The 19,400-nt window shown below is 55.3% G+C and overlaps 1 protein-coding gene across 5 annotated transcripts in view; it reads left to right on the top strand.

Moving 5' to 3' along the window:
• The first annotated feature begins 1,339 nt into the window (after nucleotides 1-1,339).
• AHNAK (AHNAK nucleoprotein) overlaps nucleotides 1,340-19,400 on the top strand; it is a 37,126-nt gene continuing 19,065 nt past the window's right edge. For 2 of the 5 annotated variants that reach the window (XM_029059671.2, XM_029059676.2), the window contains exons 1-4: nucleotides 1,340-1,458; nucleotides 16,108-16,222; nucleotides 18,425-18,593; nucleotides 19,128-19,315. In XM_029059671.2, coding sequence (XP_028915504.1) covers nucleotides 18,425-18,593; nucleotides 19,128-19,315 — 357 coding nt within the window. In that variant the 5' untranslated portion in view covers nucleotides 1,340-1,458; nucleotides 16,108-16,222. Of the gene's footprint in view, nucleotides 1,459-2,148; nucleotides 2,172-2,609; nucleotides 2,642-16,107; nucleotides 16,223-18,424; nucleotides 18,594-19,127; nucleotides 19,316-19,400 lie in introns of those variants that run through there. The other 3 variants (XM_029059674.1, XM_029059672.1, XM_029059673.1) reach the window with 3 other exon arrangements.

Raw genomic sequence — 19,400 nt, forward strand, 5'->3', positions numbered from 1 at the left:
AGCGCTTACCATGTGCCAGGCGCTGTCCCATAAGCTCTGGGGTGGATACAAGCAAATCTGGGTGGACACAGTCCCTGTCCCGAGTGGGGCTCACGGTCTCAATCCCCATTTTCCAGACGAGATCACCGAGGCGCAGAGAAATGAAGTGACTCGCCCAGGGTCACACTATTTATCTATTTATTTCTTTATGTTAATGGCCGTCTCCCCCTCTAGACTGTGAGCTCGTTGTGGGCAGGGAATATGTTCGACGTTATAGGGTACTCTCCCAAGCGCTCAATACAGTGTTTCGCACACAGGACGCGTTCGATAAATGCGATTAATAATAAGTGGCGGAGCCGGGTTGCGAGGATGAAGACGGCGATTCTGATGCCGTTCGGGGAGGGTCTTGGCCATGTCCGGAGGGGGGTGTGTGGGTGTGTGCAGATTTAGGGGGTGCAGGAGGCGGTGGGCCGCAACGGGGCCCAGCCAGAGGGTATTCCTAAATCAGAGTCCAACTTTTCCAGCGTTCTTCCTCCCCTCCCAGGAGCCCAAGATGGAGTTTTCCTCTGCTCCTCTTGCATGGCTTTTGGGGAGGGGGCCTTTCCATCCGTCCGGTCCGAGGAGGGGGTATTCCTAAGTCAAAGTCCAACTTTTCCAGCGTTCCCCCTCCTGTCCCAGGCGCCCAAGATGGAGTTTGCTCCTCTCGCATGACTTTTTGGGGGACCTTTCCATCCGTCCGGCCCGAGGAGGGGGTGGGCAACAACGGGGGCGCAGTCAGAAGGTATTCCTAAATCAGAGTCCAACTTTTCCAGCTTTCTTCCCTCCCGTCCCAGGCGCCCAAGATGGAGTTTTCCTCTGGTCCTCTTGCCCGGCTTTCGGGGAGGGGGCCTTTCCATCCGTCCGGTCCGAGGTGACTTCATTCGTTCGGTCGCAATTAGGGAGCGCTTACTGGGTGCCCAGCACCGTAGCGAGCGGTCGGACGGGACCAGTCAGGGCTACCGAGAGGCGCTCCCCGCCGTCGCCGGGGCCGGGGAATCGGCCGCTTTTCCGTTCCACCCCCTTTCCGATGGAGGAAGCATCCCCGAGCCTCCCGGCGGACTTTCACGTCCTCCTGGATTCCCCAAGGCGGTCGGTGTCTTAGGAGAGAGCCGTCCCTAGGTCCCCGGGCCTGGCAGGGTGTCCTGCGGCCCCCTCCCCGCCCCCGGCCCCGCCCGGTCCCGCCCTCTCCCCGCTTGGGCAGGGAAGGGGCAGGACCAGCCGGCGCCCGGGCCTTACAAGAGGCCGCCTCCCTGCCCGGCCACTCGGAGCTGCTCCGCCGCGGGGACCGCACCGCCTGTCCTGCCCTGCCCTGCCCTGCCCTGCCCTGCCCGGACCCGCCCCTGCCCACCCCGGGAGGGCCCGGGGGGGTCTCCGCGACCACCCCCGTCCTTGCCCTTCGCCCCCCACGGCTATGGCAGCGCCCCGGGGCTGAGCGCACAGGTAGGGCGCATCGGAGAGCCGGGGGGGGCGGGGGAGGGGATGCCGAGGATCCGAAGGGGGGGGACCCCCCCCCCCCCCTCGGGGGGGACTTCGGGGTGCCGAGGAGGGGAGGGCGCCGTTGCCTGGGCGGGTGGGTGCAGCTCGGAGCCCCGGGGAGGTAGTTTAGGGGGTGCACCGTGGGGAAGGGGAGAGCCCCTTCGGAGCGCGTTGCGCAGGGACCGAAAACGCAGTGGGGAGAGGAGGGGCGGGGGGCTTCGGGGCGAAGGGTGCGGTCGAGGGACCTATGGAGCAGGGCGCGGGGCTGGCCGGTCCCACCCCGAGGACCTGCCGGAGGCCCGGACCGCCCCTGGAGGTTCCGTCCCTCCCTCCCTGCCTCTTCCCGGGGACGGGGGTCTCTCTCTCTCTCTCTCTCTCCCCCCTCCCCGGGCTGGGAAACGTCCCAGCCGGCGGATGGGGCGGTGGCCCATCCCGACGGACCCCGTGTCATCCCCGTGTTTACAAGCACAGAAGTTTCTTTCCTCCGGCTCTCTCCCCTCCCCTGCCCCCAGCCCCGCCCCATCCTGCGCCCCCTCCCCAATTCTGCCCACTTCCCCCCACCCCCCTTTCTTTCCTCCCGCTGCCGCCCCACCCTGTTTTCAGCCGGGACCGTCCGGGGCTCTTGCAGCGCTCAGAAGGGAGCTCGGCACTTCGCGAGCGCTTCAGAAATACCATCGGTATTATTCCGGGAGGTCCCCTCGGTGCCAGGGTCTCTCCCCTCCGGCCCCGGGACCCGGCAGGGGCGCAGGGAGTTGGGGGTCCGGGGTGCCTCTCCAAACCCCCCGTCCCCCGACCCCATCGAGCGGGGGGCCTTTGCGGAGTCGGCCCCCCAGCCCACACCCCCTTAGATCGTCCGGGGCGGGATCTCGCCCCCACCCCAACCTCTGGCCCGTGGCCAGCGGCCCGAGGAATGTGGTGGTTGGAAGCGGTGACTAATTCGAACCAGAAACTCCGGGAGGGGAGGAGAAGGGGGCAAAAGGGGGGTGTGCTTCGAGGAGGGGAGGGCCCAGGGAGTCCGGCGGCAGAAGGGTGGGGCCCGAGGCCGAAGCGGGGCTTCATCTCCCCCCTCCCACCCGGACCCGAGGACCACCCCCCGGCGGGGAGAGGAGGGGGGACCGTTGGAAGAGCCGCGTCTAGGGTGTGTTATGTAAGGATTCCCCAAGTGGGGAGGGGGGGTGTGGACGTTTCGGGACCGGGCTCGACTTCTAAGGCGGTGCGGGGCACAGGGTTTATTAGGGAATTGGCGAAGCGCTCACCCCGTGCCGAGCGCCGGGGCGGCTACAGGCCGATCGGGTCGGACGCGCCCCGAGGCCCACGTGGGCCGCCCTCCCGGGTCTCCATCCCCGCCTTTCGGATGAGGTAGCCGGGGCCCAGAGAAGCGAAGGGACACGCCCGAGGTCGCACGGCGGGCGAGTGGCAGAGGGGGACCCGGGTCCCTCTACTCTATTTATCGCCCTCGTTCCCCTCTGTCCGTCTCCCCCGATGAGACCGTAAGCCCGTCCAACGGCAGGGACCGTCTCTATCTGTTGCCGACTTGTTCGTTCCAAGCGCTTAGTACAGTGCTCTGCACATAGTAAGCGCTCAATAAATACCATTGAATGAATGAATGAATGAATAACCACCGGGCCACTAGGCCACGCTTCCTCGGTCGGTGCAGATTAGCGGGGGCGGAGGGGTGGGGCGCCACTGGCCGGGCAGGATCGACCGGGGTCGAGAGGAGGAGGAGGAGGAGGGAAGGGGTGTTTCGGAGCCTCGGTTTGCGGCCGGGTGGGGAGCGGGGCCATGAGCCCCCGGTCCAGGTTAGGGTGTGCCCGGTTTCGGGGGGGTGGGAGAGGGGAGGCAAAATTAAGCACCCGACGAGACCAGGTGGGATTCTCCGGGCCGAAACCCCCCGGTCATCCGTGCTCTTCCAGGTGAGGTATTCCTATGCGACGGGTGGGGAATGCGGAGCGGCGGTGGATGGCGCATTGAGCCAAGAGGGCGAAGGAAGACGTTGGCAGCCCCGGGGCCGGGACCCGCACGGTCCGTCCGCCTCTGCCCCTCCGACTCCCGCTTGAACCCCGGGGCCGTTCTCCCTCCGAGGTTCCGTCGAGTCCCACAGGAGAGGCCTGGTTCCCGGGGGTCACCCCCGTATCCTTCAGAGCCCTCGAAGGGCCATCCGTCCCGGGGCGGGGTGGGGCACTCACTTCCTCTCGGGCAGGAAGGGGGAAGCTTCCTGTCCTTTCGGCCCCCCGGGGCGGGGCGGGGGAAGAGGGAATATCACTGGGAACCCGGGGCTTCGAGTTGCCTCCTCTTATCGATTCTTTTTTAACGTTGTTCGTTCGGTGCTCACTACGTGCCAGACGCCGTATTAGGCGCCGGGGTAGATACAAGCTAATCGGGTTGGACGCAGTCCACGTCCCACATGGGGCTCACGGTCTTAATCCCCATTTTACAGATGAGGCAGCTGAGGCTCAGAGTAATGAAGGGACACACCCAAGATCCCACAGCAGACAGATGGTGGAGCCGGGATTAGAACCTGGGTCCTCTTGACTCCCGGGCCCGTACTCCGTGCCCTAGGCCACGCTGCCTCTCCTGCCTCTCTCTTGGTCCTCCTCTTCTGGAAATAGGGTCCAGAGTTGCTCTCCGAGTGTCAGTCAGGGTGAGTGCCCCTAGGGCCAGGTACCCCTTCCACACTCAGGACGAGGTTAGGGTTGCAGGAGGACGGGTGCCCCGGGGGATGGAAAGAAGCGAGAACCCTTCTGGGGAGACCCAGGGGATGAAGGAGGAGGGTATGAAAGCAGTCGAGGATTTGGAGAATTTTGACTTTTGGGGTGGGGTGGTGGAAAGCAAGGAATGGGGTAAGAATCTGGGGGGCATGTGGAGGTTGTTTGACCCCTTAAGAGTTTAACATAACTCTATTATCTGGCTCTGAGTCTGGTTTTGAGCCGGTCTTCCCTGTACGTGTGTGTGTGTGTGTGTGTTTGGGGGTGGGGGGAGTAAGCAAAGGGGTGTCCAGTATTCGTATTCTCCAGTGCTGCCAGTGGCCACCCTGATCCAGCCCCACCCAAAAATGTGTGGCGGGAGGAAAGAGTCCAGCCTGAGAAGGGAAGTGGGCGTTAAGGGGGATTTGATACCGGGCAAAAACTCTCCCCACAGAAGCATATCTACGAAACGGAGAGGGCGAGGAAGGCCCGGGGGTCGAGAGGGATTTTCTGGTTCCGAGCAACTCCCCAGATGGCCGGATCCAGAAAGGGTCTGTGGGTTTGCAGAGTCATGAATGGATTCCGGAGACGACCCGAGTGAAGCAAGGGTGATCGGGAGGCTGGGGTGGGGCTGCAGAGGGAACCGATCCAGGGGAAGAAGGAAGAAAATGGCCCTCGCTCCGCCGAAGGGGAGAAAATCGGAGGCCGGAGGAGAGCGGAGTCCTAGTGTTGGAACTCAACTTGCGGAAAAAAAGTTGGGGGGCTTAGGGCCGGGGGCTCTTTCTTAGGCCAGAAGTTTTCTCCCCCGAGAGGGGGAATTATGAGGTAGTGCTCCCCTTTCCTAGCTCTTGAAGGAGAGCTCCACCCGGAGCCGGAGGAGCTGGTTTGGGTAGTTGGGTGAGGCTGTGGGGGCGGGGGGGCGGGATACCCAGCCTGTCGCCCTCCCCGGGGCCTGGGAACGGCCTCCGGGACAGACAGGAAGATCCCGGCTGCTCTCTCCCAAACCTAAACTGCCGGAGGAGAGAGTCTTTTTCTGCAGCTGACCTCCTCCTCTCTTTCTCGAGGGTGGGGTGGGGGGACGGTGGAGGAGGCCGCCTCTCCCCTTGCGCAGTCTCCCTTTTGGGAAGGGGAGGAGTCAATCAGTCATATTTATCGAGCGCTTACTGTGTGCAGAGCACTGTACTAAGTACTGGGGAGAGCACCCTAGAGCAATATAACAGACACATTCCCTGCCCACAGTGAGTTTACGGTCTAGGGGAGCCCAGGTTGGCTGCGGGAGATTCTTGGTGGCGGGGCTCTTTCTAGTAGATTAGTCAGTCAGTCGGTCCATCGTATTTATTGAGTGCTGACTGTGTGCAGAGCGCTGTATTAAGCACTGGGGAGAGCACACTAGAGCAATATAACAGACGCATTCCCTGCCCACAGTGAGTTTACGGTCTAGAGGAGCCCAGGTTGGCTGCGGGAGATTCTTGGTGGCGGGGCTCTTTCTAGTAGATTAGTCAGTCAGTCGGTCCATCGTATTTATTGAGCGCTGACTGTGTGCAGAGCACTGTACGAAGTGCTTGGGAGAGTACAAGATAACAACAGAGACAGACACGTTCCCTGCTCACAACGAGCCTACTGTCTAGAGAGGAGACAGACATGAATAGAAATCAATAAATGACAGATATGTACGTAAAGTGCTGTGGGGCTGGGAGGGGGGAATGAATAGAGGGAGCAAGTCAGGGCGACGCCGAAGGGAGTGGGAGAAGAGGAAAGGAGGGCTCAGTCAGGGAAGGCCTCTCGGAGGAGGTGGACCTTCAATAAGGCTTTGAATAGATCAAGGCTTCTCCTCGCCCGTATTTCTGTGCCGGGGGTGGGTCAAGCGATCGCCAGCGTTTTGGGAATATCGCGGTCATTACTGAGTTTAGGCCTCAGCGTGCATGAGTACCGCTGCCTTATGGATAAGGGGACGTGCCCACCGTCTCTGGTGCACTACACTCGCCCGAGCGTTTAGTACAGTGCTCTGCACACAGTAAACGCTCGATAAATACCGCCGATTGATCGATTGAGACGGGCAGGCCTGGCTTCGGGCGGGTGTCCGGGTGAATCACGTGTGCGGGAAACGTATGTCACCGGGTGTCATTTTGTGTTCCGGACGTCATTCTTTTTGGGTCGGTGGGGGTTTTGGTGCAGAGGACGTGACTTGTTGTTTATAGGTGTAAACTAAACCGTAGACCGTGAGCTCCCTGCGGGCAGGGAATATGCCTACCGACTCGGTTATATTGTATTTTCTCAAGCGCCTAGCCCAGTGCTCCGCGCACGGAAAGTCCTCAATAAACACGATCGACCGATGAGAGACGTGAGTAACCGCTCTTGAGTGAAAATAGGTCTATACTCCTACAGTGTCTATGCCTAACTCTTGGAGTGTGATGTGTAAATATATATCTCTGCTTCTGTTTGTGTGTGGTTGCCTGTGGTTACTTTGTGATTTTGCATCATTTTTCTGTATGTTTAGGTGTATGTGTCATCACTGGGTTTGTGGGTGAAGGGATCCAGTGGCCGGGGGATGTCCCCAGGATGGTCTCTGCGCTGAGCAGAACCGTGACTGTTTGGGGCCGGGGCCCGGAGCCCCGACCGATCGAGGCGTCTCTGGCTAGCATGGCGTCGGGCCCCGCGTTCCCCGTGCTGCCGGGCGGGGCATCCGGCATCTTCGTCCCCGACCCCAGGGGGCTGGAACGGACGTTCTGGGGGAAAGGGAAGTCCTCCGTGTGCGGGCCGGCCGTCCATCCGTCCTCCCTCAGGGGCTTTCCTCTGGCAGGGACTCCTGCACACAGTCTTTCTCCCGGGCCGCCGGTGGGCCGCCCGTCCCCCCCTAGGATTGGAGAGACTGGGGCGGGACCTAACTGGAACCTTCTGCCGCAGGGGCCAGATCCAGACGGTTCTGAGTTCTGGTCCCCGAGCAGGGCGAGCCTCCCGTCCACTCCCTCAGGGCAGGGAGCAATGTAGTTACCCTGTGGGGAGGAGAGTGGGGAGCAGTCCTTTTCATCCTCAGGGCCGGAACTTTCCCCCCCCAGTTGAAGAAGACCCGAGGAGAGGACACGCTCAAGCAGCGTGGCCCAGCGGAAAGAATCCCGAGCTGAGAGTCAGGAGATTTGGGTTCTAATTCCGCCTCCGGTGCTTGCCTGCTGGGTGACCTTGGGCAAGTCGTTTGGCTTTCTGTTGCCTCAGTTTTGTCATCTGGAAAACGGGGTTTAGATTATTGCTCTTCTCCCTCCCCATCAGGTTTGGGGGTGCTCCTTCGTGGGACAGGGATCGGCTCCAACCTGATCGTCTTGTATCTCCCCCGGTGCTTAGGGTAGTGCTCGACACAGAGTAGGCGCTTAACAAATTCCCCAGCTGTTACGCCCCTCTCTTCGCGGCTATAAGTCACTTCATTCTCTGCGTCTTGGGTCTCTCATCTGCACAGTGGAGACTAAGTAGCCGTTCTCGCTCCCGTTTAGACCGTGAACCCCACGTGGGACCTGATGTTCTTGTATCTGCCCCGGAGATTAGCACAGTACTCGGCATGTAGTACGCACCTGACAAATGCCAATATTATCATTTTCATAATAATAATTGTGCTACTTGTTCAGTGCTTAGTAGAGGGCTTGGCATATAGTAAGCACTTAACAAATGCCACTATTATGATGTTTAGAACCATAAATGTGGCATCGGTTAAGCGCTTACTACGTGCCAGGCACTGTTCTGTGTGCTGGAGTAGACACAAGATAATCAGGGTGGACACAATCCCTGGCTCACACAGGGCTCACGGGTCTTAGTCTCCATTTTACGGGCGAGGGAACTGAGGCCCAGAGAAGCGAAGTGACTTGCCCAAGGTGACCCGGCAGACAGTTAGTTGGCGGAGCCGGGATTAGAATCCAGCTCCTTCTGAGTCCTAGGTCCGTACCCTATCCACTGGGCCGTGCTGCTTCTCCGTGAAACCGGAGATGGAAAACCCTCCTCTCCCTTGCAGCCGCTATAGAATGTGGTTTAGTGGTGTTTTTCTCAGTCCCGGCATCTCCACGTCCTACAAGGGGATTCCCCCTGCGTGACCCTAAAGCCGGAGGAAACGGCGGGCGTGGGGAGAGGGGAACCCACTCACTCCCAGATGCGAGAAAAATCCTCCTCCGCAGGCTCCGGTCGAGATGAGCCAGAAGGGAAGGAGTTGAGGACGGAGGAGCAGAGCAGTACACGAGGGGCCTCGGGGGAGCCGAAAGAGGTTTGCTCCAGATCTGGGAGCCGAGGGTTGAGCTTGGGATGGGGTGACCTGCTGAGTTGGCAGACGGGTGAGGGGTGTGATGGGGTGAAGCGCTTCGGGTGGGGGGCCGGGGGAGGAGAGTTGGGGAGACGGGAGCAATACGACTGGAAAAACTTCCTTCCTAATGGGAGTCGGGGCTGGGCCCGAGTGGCCTCCCTCCCCGCCGGGCGTCGAGCGAGGGGAACCGGCCAGGTGGCCCAACGGACAGGAAGAAACGTAGACCTGGAGGAGCAGGGGGAACCAGATCAGCGGGGCGGCCCGGGAGAGGAAGAATGGGCTGGGCCTACCGGCCCCATTCCTCCGAGCCGGGGAGGATCACCTCCCTCCCGGGACCAAAGGAACGGGAGCCAACGGGAGTCATTCATTCATTCATTCGATCGTATCTATCGAGCGCTTACTGTGTGCAGAGCGCTGTATTAAGCGCTCCGGAAGTACGATTCAGCAACAACTAGAGACAATCCCTGCCCAACAACGGGCGCACGCTCTAGGAGTCTAGAGTCGAGGGGCAAAACTCAGCGCCAGGCCCAGAGCACTGGGCGAGGGATTTGGGATTACTCAGAAGACATTGCGGCGAGGCCTAAATGGGAAGAGCACGGGCCCGGGAGTCGGAGGACCGGGGTCCTAATCCCGGCTCTGCCGTTTGCCCGCCGGGTGATCTTGGGCGAGTCGCTTCACCTCTCTTTGCCTCGATTTTCTCATCTGTAAGACGGGGGTTAAATGCCTGTCTCCCTCCCCCTTAGACTGTGAACACCCTGTGGGACGGGGACCGGGTCTTGACCTGATCACCTTCTTCAGGGAAGCAGTGTGGCTTAGCGGCTAGAGCCCGGGCCCGGGAGTCAGAACGTCGTTCTAATCCTGGCTCTGTCACTCGTCTTGGCAAGTCACTTCACTTCTCTGGGCCTCGGTCGCTTCGTCTGGAAAATGGAGATTGAAGCTATGAGCCCCGCATGGGACAGGGACTGTGTCCAACCCAATTTACTTGTACCCACCCCAGCTCTTAGTAAGATTAACAAATACCATGATAATAATAATAATAATAATAATAAATACCACTGATTACTATGGTCCCTCCAGTAGGTTTACAATATATATGACCCCCTTTGCCAGGTGCGGATTTCTCCCTAGCGCTGGCCCGCTGTGAATTCGTCACCTTCCCTGAGAGGCGACGGTGGATGTGAGCACACATTACAGGAGGCGGGACAGCATGTGCGTGGTGGCCCTCTCTGTGGGGGGGTGTCCCCGGTACTCACTCCAACTCTGTGCACGAAGGAGTCCTGTTTGTAAGTCTGGGTGTCTTTGTGTGTGTGTGTGTGTGTGTGTGTGTGTGTGTGTGTGTGTGTGTGGACTTTCTGAAAGTGAGGGCTGGGTCACCTTGTGCTAGACTTGGGGCTAGACTTGGTCCCAGGGGCAGATGGTACTGAAATCAGCATTGGATAGATAGGGCTAAATAATAATAATAATAATAATAATGATGGGTACCTGGACACCCAGTTGTACTATATAAGGCAGGGCGTGCATTTTCAAGGTAAGGGGAATGGGTAGTGTGGTACTCAGCCTATGCACTCAGTAGTTTCTCCTGACCTGGCTTCGGCTGTTAGACAGATGTGTGTTGTTAGAAGAGCCTCCTGGACTGTGAGCTCGTTGTGGGCAGGGAACGCGTCTACCAGTTCTTGTTCTCTGCCAAGCGCTGAGTACAGCGCTCTGCACACGGTGCATACCATTTGGATTGGTTGATTAGCCCTCCCAAATGCCGCTTTCGTGTTCTATCTAGGACATGCTAGGAAACACGCCTTCTGGCAGAGCTGACTGTACTTGTCTGGGCTCGAATTGGTGTTTGGGAGGGGGCCTGGGGGTGGTGGTGGTGTGTATGTGCGTGTGTGACTCTGTGAGTGACTTTTTCAGCATGTTAGTAACTCCGTCACTCCGACTGTGGAGATCTGCCTCTCCTACTTGTGTGTATGTGTGTGTCTGTGTGCACCCCTGCGTATGAGTCTTACTCTCCTTCTGATTTGGGGGAGACAGGCAAAAATCCTAGAGGGTCGATACTCACGTGGCCCAACGTGGGCCGTGTCTGCTTTCGGAGCGGCTGCGAGCCAGACTCATGAGCGGCAGGTGGAAGTAGCCCAGCTTCCACTTTTTAAGCCTCCTCCGCCCCGATTTTTCCCTTTTCTACTCTTGCCTTCCCGAAATGTTTCTGATCTAATTTGGTCCCGTGCTATGGACGCAAACGTCAAATGATGGAAGATGAGCTCTCTTTCTGTGTGTGTGTGTGTGTGTGTGTGTGTGTAGGGTGTTGGTCGCTACTTGCAGGGGTTTGGGTGGATTGTAAATTCATTGCGGGCAGGGAATGGCCTACAACTCCGTTGTATTGGACTCTTCCAAGTGCTTAGCACAGTGCTCCTCGTATAGGGAAGCGGCATGGTGTAGTGGATAGAGCACGGGCCTGGGAGTGAGAAGGTCATAGGATCTACTCCCGGCTCTGCTACTTGTCTGCTGTGAGACCTTAGACAAGTCACTTTACTTCTCTGGGCCTCAGTTACCTCATCTGTAAAATGAGGATTGAGAGCCATGTGGGACGGGGGACCCGACTTGCTTGTATCCACCCCAGTGCTTAGTAAAGCGCTTAAAAAATACCATTATTATTATTGTTACAATAAGCCCTCAAATATCAACTGATTGATTGCAGATCGTTTTCTCTCCCTCCCTCCTTCCCTTTCTCTTTTCCTCCCTCTCTCCCTCTCTGGGTCTGATTGCCCGCCCCCTTTTTCTGCTGGCCTCGCTGATCGCCATCAGAGTTATTGGGCAAAAGCCCCACAAGCTCGATGGTCCTTACTGGGGACAACTGGTCTCTCCATCTAGAGTGCAAGCTTGTTGTGGACAGGGAACGTGTCCGCCAACTCTGTCGTATCGTACCCTTCCGAGCTCTTAGTACGGTGCTCTGCACACGGTGAGCGCTCAGTAAATACGACGGATTGATCTCGCAATGGGGTGCGCAGAGCCCAGCGCCTGTGGAGGTCTGGGCTGTCGGTGGAGGAGAAATTAAGAGCGTGTCGTTCGTGTTCTGGGCAGGAACTTTGGGGGATGGGAGTAATTGTGACAGTGGGAGAGGGGCCTGGGTGCAGAGCAGAAGTTTCCACCTCCATTCTTAAAAGTTCCCTTCAAAGATTCTCCCTTCTCTTATCCCGATCCGTTAGATCCTTGCCCTCTTCCCGAGAGCTTGCTGGAAGGATTGGCAACTCTAACAGGATCGGGAAGAGGCTGCTAGCTGTAGCTGTGGACAAGTCACTTAACTTCTCTGTGCCTCAGTTATCTCATCTGTAAAATGGGGATTAACTGTGAGCCTCACGTGGGACAAACCGATTACCCTGTATCTACCCCAGTGCTTAGAACAGTGCTCTGCACATAGTAAGCGCTTAACAAATACCAACATTATTATGATGAATCAATCAATGGTAATAGTAATAATAATTACGGTATTCGTTAAGTGCTTACTCTGTGTCAAACACTTTTCTAAGCGCTGGGGTAGGTCCAAGTTAGGTTGGACACAGTCCCTGTCCCACATGGGGCTCACGCTCTTATCCCCACTTTACAGATGAGGTAACCGAGGCACTCGCCCGAGGTCACACAGCAGACATGTGGCGGAGCGGGAATTGGAACCCAGGGCCTTCTGGCTCCCAGGCCCGTGCTCTAGCCAAGCTGCTTATTAAACGCTTACCGTATGCACCTGACCGTACTAAGCGCTTGGAGAGTACGACACAATAATGTTGGCACTCACTACTCTAGGTTTCCTTGGTCCTGGGAATAAGTTTGGCAATTCCTCTAGTTTATCACGCCTCGGGGCAAATCGTCCGAGCGAGGTCCTCACCGGATTTGGATCTCCTTCGGCAGGGCCTGCCCGGGATAGCCAGTTTGGGATCAAAACCTGGGATTCTTCCGGGCAGGGAGCTGAGGAGGGGGAGAGGCGGCTCTCTCGGGGCCCACCGGCTGCCTGAGGGGAATGGCTCCCCTGCCTAGTTGGAGCTTCGGCTCTTCAGTTCCCCCCCGGGCCCGGCCCCCGCGTGGCTCTGCCGATTGGGTTTCAGGCATGACTTGTGCGTGTCTGGAGCTGTTGTGGCTGCTGTGACTCACTGGGGAAGGAGGGAGAGAGGGTGGGGCAGGGACGTGGGCGAGGGTTAGCGCACCCTCTCTTTCTCTCTCCCTCCCTTCTCCTCCCACCCCCAACCCTACCCCGCTTCCAGCAGCTGGCCTAGCACCAGGATCCAGGGCTGCAAAAAGAGGCCTCGGTCAGGGAGCGAGGGATCGTCAGGCAGAGAGCTAGGAGGCCCGGTCCTACCCCAGGGACGGGGCCCGTTGGAGCTGGGGGGCGGAAGGGGTGGCCCTCGTCCTTCTCCGTTGCGTGCTCCGGCCCCTTTCCTCATGGAGGACTTTCCTCCTTCCTTGCCTGGGATCTGCCGGACTTTGGGAGCCGCTCCTTCTCGCCCTCCAAGCCCCCTTCTCTTTTGCAGCCGGGTTTCTATAGGAGCCTTTCCTGGATAACTGAAGGGAGGTGGTGATTTCCTGGCCCTCACCTTGTCTGGACACGCTACAGACAGATTTTGCTCTTCGCCCCCTCCCGCGTTCCCTGCCGCTCAACGCCTGCACTAACCTCCGTACATGATGTATTTAATGTATTTGTTTGATGTCTGTGCGATTGCGTATGTGTCTGCTCGGCCTTTTTTTTTTTTTTTTGGTTCTTAAATGGTATTTGTTAAGCACTTACTACGTGCCGATCAATCAACCAAGGGTATTTATTGAGCGCTTACTACGTAGAGAGCACGGTACGAAGCGCTTGGGAGAAAAACGATACAACGAGATAATAATGTTGGTATTTGTTAAGCGCTTACTATGTGCGGAGCACTGTTCTAAGCTCTGGGGTAGATACAGGGTAATCGGGTTGTCCCACGTGAGGCTCACAGTTAATCCTCATTTTACAGATGAGGTAACTGAGGCACAGAGAAGTTGTGACTTGCCCACCGTCACACAGCTGACAAGTGGCAGAACCGGGAGTCGAACCCATGACCCCTGACTCCGAAGCCCAGGCTCTTTCCACTGCACCACGCTGCTTCCCTACAGAATGAGCAGACCCGCCCCTTGCTCATAATGAATTTACAGTCTAAAGGATAATGCCCAGGTTCTGTACTAAGCGCTGGCCTGGATACACGCTAAACAGCCCCACATGGGGCTCACAGCCTTAATCCCCATTTTATAGACGAGGTAACTGAAACACAGAGAAGTGAAGGTACTTGCCGAAGGTCACACAGCATATTCTTAATATTTTTATTTATCCACATCTGAACTGGCTGTTTTAGATGGTCAGCCCCTATAATAATAATAATAATAATAATAATAATAATGATGGTATTTGTTAAGCACTTACATGGCTCAGCGGAAAGAGTCCGGGCTTGGGAGTCAGAGGTCATGGGTTCGAATCCCGGCTCTGCCACTTGTCAGCTGTGTGACTGTGGGCAAGTCACTTCACTTTTCTGTGCCTCAGTTACCTCATCTGTAAAATGGGGATTAACTGTGAGCCTCACGCGGGACAACCTGATTACCCTGTATCTACCCCAGCGCTTAGAACGGTGCTCTGCACATATTAAGTGCTTAACAAATACCAACATTACTATTATTATTGTTATGTGCCAAGCACTGTTTAAAGCGCTGGGGTAGATACAAGGTAATCGGGTTGTCCCACGTGGAGTTCCCAGTCTTCATCCCCATTTTATAGGTAACTGAGGCCCAGAGAAGTGAAGTGACTTGCCCGAAGGCACACAGCTGACAAGTGGCGGAGCCAGGATTAGAACCCACGACCTCCGACTCCCAAGCCCGGGCTCTTTCCACTAAGCCACGCTACTTCTCGTAGAAGCCTTTTATAAGGCTACTATATATTTTACTGGCTCTATGCACTGTCCAGAAGAGCACCACCCTATTCATGTAGACTCTGTTTAATGCTTATTATGTGCCAAGCCCTATTCTAAGCACTGGGGTAGATACAGGTTTATCAGGTTGGACACAGTTCCCTTCCCACAAGGGGGTCAGAGTCTAGGTAGGAGGAAGGGGGGATTCAATCCCCATTTTACATTTGAGGGAACTGAGGCACAGAAAGGTTAAGTGACTTGCCCAAGGTCCCGGAGTGGGGATTAGAACCTAGGTCCTTTGATTCCCAGGCCTGTGCTCTTTCCTCTAGGCCACGTCGCTTCCCTTCATACTTCTTGGTGGTGACCAGGCATTCGGTGTGGGAAGCGGGGAGGGGATGGCAAGTGCATACAGGTCCTGAACAGGGCTACCCCCCTCCCCCTTCCCTCCCACCCCTCTGCATTTCCACAGCCTAAATCTTTTCTTTGGCCCTTGAATACTGTGATACTTTTTTTCTCCTCCTTTAGACCCCAAGTCCGTTATAGTCAGGGAACTTGTCTACGACTATACTGTATTGTGTCACCTGTGTGACCGTGGGGAGTCACTTCACTTCTCTGTGCTTCAGTTACCTCATCTGGAAAATGGGGATTAACTGTGAGCCTCACGTGGGACAATCGGATGATCCTGTATCTCCCCCAGCGCTTAGAACAGTGCTCTGCACATAGTAAGCGCTTAACAGATACCAACATTATTATTATTGTTGTGTTCTCCCAAGCTTTTAGAACAGTGCTCTGTTCACACTAAGCGCTCAATAAATACAAGTGATTGAATACTCTCAACGCTCCCATGGCACCTAATGGTCATAAGTTTATCCTCTGTTACTTCCTCCTCTCGGTCAGGAATTTCAGTCTTGTCTGCTCAGTTGTGAGATGCTTCGGGCAGGGATCATTTATCCTAATTTTGTGATATTCTCCCAAGTGCTTAGAACAGCACTTCGTAAACTGTACCTAGTATAGCGCTTGTTGTTACAGCACTTTGTACACTGAGGGGCTCAGTAGATTCTCTTATCTGTAATGATAATAATCATGATGGTATTTGTTAAGCGCTTACTATGTGCAGAGCACTGTTTTAAGCGCTGGGGGAGATACAGGGTAATCAGGTTATCCCACGTGAGGCTCACATTGAATCCCCATTTTACAGATGAGGTAACTGAGGCCCATAGAAGTGAAGTGACTTACCCACTGACAAGTGGCAGAGCCGGGAGTCGAACCCATGACCTCTGACTCCCAAGCTCGGGCTCTTTTCCACTGAGCCACGCTGCTTCTGTATTAAAGCGGCGTGGCTAGTGGGCAGGAATACAGACCTGGGAGTCAGAGAACCTGGGTTCTTTTTCTGGCTCTGCCGCTTCCCTGCTCTGTTACCACCTCACTTCTCCGTGCCTCAGTTTCCTCATCCCTAAAATGGTGATTAAATACCTGTTCTCCCTCCCCCCTTGACTGTGAGTCCCATATGGGACAGGAGCTGATGATGTTGTGTCTACCCTAGTGTTTAGTGCAGTGCTTGGCACATAGCAACCACTTAACACGTTCTACAGTTATCATCATGATTATTGATTGATTAATAGGGAGGATTTGCTATTGGGTTGGAGTCTCCATTCTCGGTAAAATCCCGGAGCCATCTTCCTTTGGGAAGCAGTGAGGAAAAGGGTAAGGAGATAAATCTGGAAAATACTAACGCATCTGTAAACTTTTCCTACAGATTGAGGAGTTGGAACGGAGAATCTTGAGCACTGCGATTGAAGAAAGAAGAAGAGGAGGAGAAGGAGGGGCGGGTTCCTGGCAAGGGTCTAGCCCCAATCAGATTTTTGTCAAAGGTCAGTATGACAGAAGGTGGAAAAATATTGGAGTGCAGATTCTGGTTTGGGGGATGGTGGGGGATCGTGATCCTAAGGTTGATCTTCATACTAGGCCTTAACTTCATCCCATCCTCCCTATCTGATGCTAGAGAAGTGCTTTCATTTCCCAAACTGGGGGTTGGGAACGATTTCGGGGGAAGAGCCGTATGGCCATGGATAGGGCATGGGTCTGGGAGTCAGAAGGACCTGGGTGTTAATCCCGGCTCCGCCACCGGTCTGCCTGTGTGTCCTTGGATGAGTCACTTCACTTCTCTATGCCTCGGTTCTCTCATCTGTGAGAGATGGGATTAAGTGGCGATTAAGACTGTGAGTCCCACGTGGGACAGGGACTGTGTCCAACCCGGAATGGTCGTATTCCCTCCAGTGCTTAGTACAGGGCCTGGCACATAGGAAGGGCTTAACAGATGCCATTATTATTAGCAGTAAGAGTAGTAGTAATAACAGAAGAGGAAATTGTTAAAAAATAATTTGGCGAGAGACCACGTACAGTAATCGGTATTTGTACGACGTTTAACAACCCGGGTGGACAGTGATATAATAAGGGTGGGCAAGAATCATCATGCAGAAGCAGAATAAGTCAAGTGAGAAGAAATAGCGTAAGAACTTACCTGAAGGTGAGGGGTAACGTAGATTGTATAACTCAAATATAAGAGGAGTTGCACCCCACGGTAAAAACAATGAATGGCAGAGGTTCTCGAACTACAATATGATCTCGCCGCAGTAAAGAACCCCAGTTCCCATTTCTGGATCAGACTAAGGAAGCGAGACTGTTGTTCTTTCCCTGGAGAGAGCTCTTCCTAGGTGTTTTTTGGGATTCGTTCCAAAGATATGACAGCCATGGCCCTATTCTTAAACTTCAGAAATGACTTTGGTCATCTGGGGTTGTTTACTTTTGATCATAGGTTGAGATTTTCTGGTGCCTCCTAGTCTGACCTTCAGGACCAACAGGACCAATTCTGGGTTCCTAGAGAAAGACTTGGACTTCACATGTTTTTTTAGGAGCTATTTCTAGTCATCTTGTGGTTTTTTTTTTATCTTCCCCAGGGACTCTGTTTTTTACACATACCAAAACATTTGCACATCTTTTGTGTTTCCGTAGCCTTCTTAGTTCCAGTGTTGGATGCCCAGACCAGAGTCCCAGGTTTCTCAATTCAGCAACCGTTGACGTATTCCCTCTCCACCCTGCAGCCTTTTCTGGGCTTTCTCAGGCCTTCAGCTCTTTTATTTGACTATTGCCAATTCCCCTTGCCCAACTTTGTACCAAGAAAGGAGATGGCATTCTGGTCTTCACTCCCGGGTGGGTTGATCTGCCCAGACGGACACCCCAGCCTGATACCTTCACCCTGTCTTGTATCTGTGCTGTCTGGTCTTTTTTTTTTTAAAGTGCTATCTTTTAAGCCCGTACTATTTGCCAGGCACTGTATTGAGGTCTGGGGTAGGTTCAAGATAATCAGATTGGACTCAGTCCCTGTCTCCCATAGGGCTTCCAGTCTTAATCCCTGTTTTACAGATGAGGAAACTGAGGCACACAGAATAATAATAATAACTGTGGTATTCGTTAAGTGCTTATGTGCCAGGCACTGTTCTAATAATAATAGTAATAATAATAATAAATGTGGTATTTGTTAAACACTTACTGTGTGCCAGGCACTGTTCTAAGCACTGGGGTAGATAGCAAATCGGGTTGGAAACAGTCTCTGTTCCACATGGGGCTTATAGTCTTAATCCCCATTTTACAGAGGAGGTTACGGAGGCCCAGAGAAGAGAAGTGACTTGCCCAAGGTCACGCGGCAGACAAGTGACGGAATCAGGATCAAAATCTAGGTCCTCTGACTACGAGGCCCGGGCTCTTTCCACTAGGCAACACCACTTCTTCTGTTCCAACCGGTCTTCTGCCGGGGTCCTCTTTCTTCAACACCGTGACCTAGGCGCAACTGAAATGAGATTTTTCTAACGGGGGAAGAGGAATCTCCTTCTTGGTTTCATCCGATTCTCTAATTCTAAGCCTGGGACAGGGCACGGGGAGGCCACGTGACTTTCCTGGAGGTGAGACTGGCACCCTTCGAACATCTCGATGTCGAAAATGCTTTGGCAAAGAGTTCCCGAATCCAGGACTCCGGCCTCCCCTATTCTGACCCGTTTCTCCCCTTTGTGTTCTAGATGGAGAAGGAGAAGGAGAAAGAGGAGGAGATGACACGGGAGCTGCTACTCCCCAACTGGCAGGGCAGCGGCTCCCACGGCCTCACCATCGCCCAGACGGACGATGGTGTCTTCGTGCGGCAGGTTGTGCAGAATTCCCCTGCGGCCCGCACCGGCGTGGTCAAGGAGGGTAAGAGGACCCTGGGGGCGAAGGCTACAGGCCGGGAGGTGTGGGGGAACAGGACACAGAGAGGCAGAAAGATGGGTGCTACACAGAGGTGGACAAACGTGCGAGAAGAGTTGGGGGTTCTAAGGAAGAGGAGGTTATGTTCTCCTTCCCTTGGTGTCCCCGCTTCGTAAATTGTCACATCACAGCTACGTTTTCTGGGATCTCCCCTTTTATTAACAATAATGATACGTTCATATCTATAAATTACTTATTTATAGGAATGTCTTCCTCCCCTTCTAGACTGTAAGCTTGTGGGGGGCAGGGAGCGTGCCTACCGGATCTGTTGTGATCTTCCAAGCGCTTAGTACAGCGCTCTGCACACAGTGAGTGCCCAATAGATACCACTGAGGATAATGATGATGGTAATATTATTCGTTCAGTAGTTAGTAGGTGCAAAGCACCGTACCGAGGACTGGGGTAGGCACAAGATCATCGGCCCCAGGCAGTCAAGCGTTCCCCTGGATCTCACACAGGTCTTGTTCCGTCCCGTTTCAGGGGACCAGATCGTCGGCGCCACCATCTACTTCGACAACCTACAGTCGGGTGAAGTGACCCAGCTGCTGAACACCATGGGCCACCACACGGTGGGCCTGAAGCTGCATCGCAAGGGCGACCGGTCCCCTGAGCCCGGCCAGACCTGGACTCATGACCCGTTTGGCCCCCGGAGCCCCGAGGTGGTCCTGGTGAGTGTATCTCCAGCCCGCCGCCCCCCTCCCCCGCCAGCTCTGAGGTAACCTTGAAGCCGCTGAATGTCTTCCGCAAGGACCT

This window comes from Ornithorhynchus anatinus, chromosome 3, assembly GCF_004115215.2.
Source record: "Ornithorhynchus anatinus isolate Pmale09 chromosome 3, mOrnAna1.pri.v4, whole genome shotgun sequence".
NCBI classification, from domain to species: domain Eukaryota; kingdom Metazoa; phylum Chordata; class Mammalia; order Monotremata; family Ornithorhynchidae; genus Ornithorhynchus; species Ornithorhynchus anatinus.